The 5,833-nt window shown below is 43.7% G+C and overlaps 1 protein-coding gene across 1 annotated transcript; it reads right to left on the reverse strand.

Annotated features, from left to right (window-relative positions):
* Positions 1 to 1,496: 1,496 nt before the first annotated feature.
* Positions 1,497 to 5,517, reverse strand: LOC147905823 (pentatricopeptide repeat-containing protein At3g16610-like). The gene is made up of 3 exons (XM_087374931.1): positions 5,404 to 5,517; positions 5,257 to 5,333; positions 1,497 to 5,167 (listed from the first exon to the last, which is right to left on the reverse strand). Exons 1-3 carry the CDS (start codon positions 5,504 to 5,506, stop codon positions 2,963 to 2,965), a joined length of 2,385 nt encoding a protein of 794 aa, XP_087231057.1. The 5' UTR covers positions 5,507 to 5,517; the 3' UTR covers positions 1,497 to 2,962.
* Between the last annotated feature and the right edge of the window lie 316 nt (positions 5,518 to 5,833).

A 5,833-nucleotide genomic window follows, 5' to 3' on the forward strand; every position in this document is an offset into this window, starting at 1 on the left:
TCATCTTAGCTGAATTGATGATGGCAATAAGTTTTGGAATCAAGATTACATGGACATTGTGTTTTAGGAGACATCCTTCAATACAACTACCACCTTGTGGATAGCCATCAAACGAGCTATTGTCTCTTATGTGTTGTAGGCCAGAAACTTACTAGCGTTTGGGGAAACCGGGTGCCTTAAAGATAGATAGCACCTTGGTCACTGAACTAGCATGCAAATATGTTCAATCCCAGATAGTAGTAGGACATGGGAAACAGTGATAGAGCGCCAAATACCTTGGCAATCACTTGCGAACATGACCTAGATGACTGCTTTCAAGCCTTGATAAGGTTACACCTTTCTTTTTACCCATAAATCTTTTCTGCATATACACATCTTTGTTTTACAGGGGAAAAGAAACCACCACCAAGGTACGTTCAATAGGGAAAATAAAATTAGGTGTTCCATCTCAAGATAAGTCTCTATAGATTAAAGCAAGCTCCCAAAATTTGGTACAGTAGAATTCACAAGTATTTTATTAATTGGAGATACCTGAATTCCAATGCAGATCATACTTTCTAGTACAGCGTCCATGGGCAAGACAGCACCATTGCATTATTGTATATGTAGATAATATAATAAAGATAGTTTGCAATGAAAAATTCATCATTTCAAAGGATGCCATCTGAGGTTGCATGGATAATGATTATGCATAAGATCGTCAAACCAGAAGCTCCACATAAGAATATGCATTTTTCCTCGATCAAGGCACTATATCATGTTTGTTAAACAAATAGACAACTATGTCTTTGCCTTAAATAGAAGTAAACTATACAACACTCACAATAGGTGCATGTGAGGTTATATAGCTCAAAAGACTATTGTCATAAATAGGTAACTTTGATGATAGAAAGTCAACGAGTTATCTCAAGCATTAGCAAGAATCCAATATATCATTCAAGGACAAAACACATTGATGTCATACAGCACTTCATCAGAGAAAGAGTATTGCTTGCTGAAATCACATTGCAAAATTGTGAAACAAAGATAATGTTGCAGACATCTTTACGAAACCACTTGGAAAAGAGCTTTTCAAGAGACATGAACAAGCTCTTGGTTTGATTCAGAGGAAGGACACTGAAGGACACTGCCATTAAGGGGGTGTGATGGAATGTAGCTAAAGTCCTTCATCCCCGTAATTACCATTTAAAGGGAAGGCCCATCTCAAAAGGGTTGAAAATCCTAATCCTTATCCTAAAGGGGTTTGTATATACTCATTCTTTTCAAACTAAAATAGTGTACAGTTAGTCATTTGTTGTGTGCTCTCTAGCTACGTCTTCTCTTCTCATCTTTACTCTTCTCCTCTATCTCTTCACATGTTGCCTTTCATCTGGTTTCCATTCACAACCTTGAAAATAGAATATCCATATATTGAAATAAAATTTGAATCTCACACAAGATTGATATTGGATGTACTTGTTTGGATAGCAATTCATTAAACATGAAGTAGTGTAGATTTGTGTGGCCTATTAGTGCGTCATCTCCTTGATGCTCTCCAATCTACCATCCTCTCTAACATAGCTAATTCCGAGTCTTCCTTTCAAAGACCTCCGATTGTTTTTCTAACTCAATTAGTATAACCTCAATAGTCAGAACATCCCTCGACTTCAAGTCTCTAAAGATAACACTAAATATTTGATCTATGTCTTCATGTATGGCCAACAAGAAGAATACAGGTGTACATATTTGTTAATTCAGGGTGATGGTTCCCTCTCAACACCTCAGCTTTATCTTCCCAAGCCCATTCTTCTTCCTATGATTGTCTCTTTATTCTTGTTTGTCTGCTTTGTCTATGTAATCCCATTTAGACAACCTCCATTGTCCTACTAGAAGACTTATTGTTAGAGGGAGGTACACCATCCATCCAAGTTACTGGTAGACATATTAATCGCTTCTGTTCTGCATCCGAACCTTCATCCGGATGGTCTCTGGGGAGACTCATCAGATTGATGAATGTCCCTAAGCAGAATACTACTGTCCACCACCTTACTGACTGGTGCCTTCGAGCACTGAACATTGAGGGGCTTATTGAGCCTCGATATAACTCGTACAGGATCTCATTGCAGACATATTACCTGCATCCCCTCACTAAAATCCACCAGAAATTTAGCCTCAGATTTGGGGGCCTGTAAACTCAACCTCCTGCACGTGCGCCAAGGGCATGCATGACTGACTCCTAATCTGCTTGAGGCAGAGAGCTTGAACGCTGCTAACAATACAGGAAGGACGCATAAGCTTCAGCTAAGCCAATAGAGCTGAACAATGCCTTAGCTTGTGTAGCTGACATTATGCTGGACTGTAGGACTGAAATTCCGCTTGCTAAAGGCTGCGTTGCTGCTAAATGAACAAATTGCACTGCTGATGGATAATGATGCCTTACATCCTCCCACATGGTCTAGGCTAGGCTGACTGAAGGTGGCTACCTGGTGGACTGTAGGCTAGCCTGCCCGGGCCAACTACCCATGGTATCTGCTGATGCGGCCAGTCCCATTACCTCTGCTGCTAGTAGACTGGCCCTATTAAGGCCTATAAAGGATGCTGCTGTGTGCCCTGCTTGCATGGCAGGTTTGCACTGCTGACTGTCCTGATGGGCTGCCGACATGGAAGCTCTATGCTATTGACATGGCAGCAAATCTGCTGCTGCCATCACCTGGCCTGTGTGACCAGATGTGGCTGTCCTTTGCAGCCCTTGGCACTTGCTGTGGCTGCCCTTGCTTTGTTGTCGTTACGATGCCCTAGAAGAAGCAATGTCACATCAGCCTTGCAGTGGATGCACATAATGTTTGCTGCTCTGTCTTGTTGATATAAGAGCTGACTGACATCAAAACTTTTTTGTGAGAATTATTTGGGTGTATTGAGGCACATCATAGCTCAACTCTGTTTGCTCACTCCATGCTTCCAGTCTCTTTGCCTGAACTATTTTCTAATCCTCCTGCATGTGAGAATCTGCATAGATGTTGGACACCAAAACATAAGATGCAGCACCCTTTTCATCCAATTGCACTGCATGTTCAAAGGCATGTCTTCCAAGCTCCACATTACTCCACTTTCGACAAGCACCCAACAGTGTAAGCCACACCACAAGATCAGGATGGAAAGAGGTCTTCTCCGCCATTGCTACTGCCTCATCTAGTTGGCCAGCACGACCAAGGATATCAACCATGCAAGTGCGGTGCTCAATACTTGGAGTGATGCCATAGTCCTTTGTCATTGCCTCAAAGTACTTTTGGCCAATATCTACTAGGCCCGCATGGCTGCATACACTAAGAACACTAAGGAATGTGACGCCAGTTGGCTTGATGCCTTCTTCTCTCATTCTCTCAAACATATAGAAAACAGCTTCACTTTCTCCCTGCTGGGCATATGCTGCAATTATTGCAGTCCACGAGACCACATCTCGACATATAAGCATGTCAAATACTTCTTGTGCTTTTATGGATGAGCCACACTTGGCATACATATCAACCAACATGTTGCCAACAAAAAGGTCTCTTTCCAATCCCTTTCTGGCAATCTGAATATGTATTTCTCGGCCCATATCCATCACTCCTATGCTACCACAAGCTTGCAAGCTGCAAGTAAATGTGACGGCATCTGGACAGACACCCTCCTGCTGCATCTGTTCAAAACAGCTTAGCACTTGCTCACCAAGCCCATATTCGGCATATCTGGCGATAAGTGCAGTCCACGAGACTACATCTCGAACCGGAAGCCTGTCAAACACTTCCCATGCTGATGCAAATGAGCCACATTTGGCATACATATCGACCAAGGTGTTACCAACAAAAGGATCTCCTTCAAAACCCTTTCTAGCAATCTCAGCATGTATTTCTTGGGCCTTGTCTATGGCTCCTATGCTGCCACAAGCTTGCAAGGTGCAAACGTATGTGAAAGCATCTGGCAAGACACCCTCCACGTGCATCTGTTTGAAACAATTCAGCACTCCCTCACCCATCCCATGTTCACCATATCCTATTATTAGTGCTGTCCAAGAGACTACATCTCGAACTGGAAGCCTGTCAAACGCTTCCTGCGCTTGAGGAAGGAAGCCAAATTTGGCATACATATTGACCAAGGTGTTGCCAACAAAAAGATTTAATTCAAACCCCCTCCTGGCAATCTCAGCGTGTACTTCTTGGCCCTTGTCTATGGCTCCTATGCTGCCACAAGCTTTCAAGCTACAAACAAACGTGGCGGCATCCAGGGAGACACCATACAGTTGCATTTGTTCACAACAGTTCAGTACTTCCTCACCAAGTCCATGTTCAGCATATCCTCTGATTAGTGCAGTCCAAGACACAACATCTCGAACTGGAAGCCTCTCAAACACTTCCTGTGCTTTTGCAAGCATGCCACATTTGGCATACATATCAACCAAGGTGGTGCCAACACAAGAATCTCTTTCCAACCCCTTTCTAGCAATCTCAGCGTGTATCTCTCGGCCTCTTTCAACATCTTTCATCTTAGCACAACCTTTCATTAGGGCCAGGAACGTATACTTGCTAGGATGTACCCAATCCTCTTGCATTTTCAGGTACAGGCTGAGTGCATGCTGTGATTCCCCACATTCGATATAGCCTGTGATGAGAGAAGTCCAAGAAAACTCATTCCGATCAACCAACCGGTTAAATACCTCCTGAGCATCGCAAATGTTTCCACATTCCACCAACATTGGTACGAGGTAGTTCCCCAGGGAGGTGTGAACTTCCAGCCCTCTTTTGCACATGTAGGCATGCAAGCGCTTAGCATAAGCTACATTTTTCCTTTTCCTGCACTTCTGCAAGATGCATATGAAGTTCTCAACCGAAGGCAACAGTGTCTTTCGGTCCAAAGAAGTAAGTGCCTCCTCTAAGCTCAGCGTTTCCCAGCCAATGTGTCCTCGCAGTTCTTGTGCTTTAGGTGCAGTCAAGCGTACTCCAAACCTGAAGCTGTGCTTGCCAGTGCTCCCAAACTCCCCTAGTTCTCCCCTCACGACACGGTCTCCATGGGCATGACCACTGGATGCTTTGGCTGTGTGCATTCCCTTGCTTCCAACATGTTCTTTGACCCAAGTTGGAGTGTAACAACCATCTACCAATAGCGACTCCTTGGTAGTTTTATGCTCAAAATCGGAAACCTCCCGTTTGCTCTGCGACAACTCACAACAGACTCGTTAGACTATCCAAGTACCGTTTTAACCTGTGCCAAAAAACTTCTCCAGAATCTTTGAACACTTACTTCGCCCATGCGGTGATCCCACCAATAGGATGGATTCATTGATTCCAATTTCCATAAGCGCTCTGCCCTTGCCGTATCTGCAAAGACAAAACACAATGAAAACCAATTGCCAGAAGCGTGTTGGTACTTCAGACTTAATTTAAGTACCTGAACGCGAGGTTTTGGAAGTGCATCGGGTAGGGCAAGGCGTAGAATCCTCTACAATAGCACTGCATGCCTGGCTTCCCCATTGTGCCGAGGGGGAAGCCATCGAAATGTGCACATGAGCTGGGCAGGGAGGCTGCACACTGATGCTTCTATATATAGGTATATAAAAATATATATCTGCCTAACAGACAGGACAAAAAACCATCATTAAGAGGAGAAAGGGGTTAGCATTGGTCCCCCTTGCTTCCCTTTGTGCGTTCCTCCTCTTGCCTCTTCTATACTGGATGATTATTGTTCGACAGTGTTTGTTCTTCTGCATCGTTGTGTCGCTTGGTCGATTTTCCCTCAAGAAAGTGTTTTGCAGAGTTTGCAAAGCGCGATCTGAGCTTTAAAGGTTAAGCATACATCTGGAAGAGAAAAAGGACTTTTA

Source organism: Dipteris shenzhenensis, chromosome 1, assembly GCF_047967505.1.
Source record: "Dipteris shenzhenensis isolate YYH24624 ecotype China chromosome 1, Dip_SZ_1.0, whole genome shotgun sequence".
In the NCBI taxonomy this organism is placed as follows: domain Eukaryota; kingdom Viridiplantae; phylum Streptophyta; class Polypodiopsida; order Gleicheniales; family Dipteridaceae; genus Dipteris; species Dipteris shenzhenensis.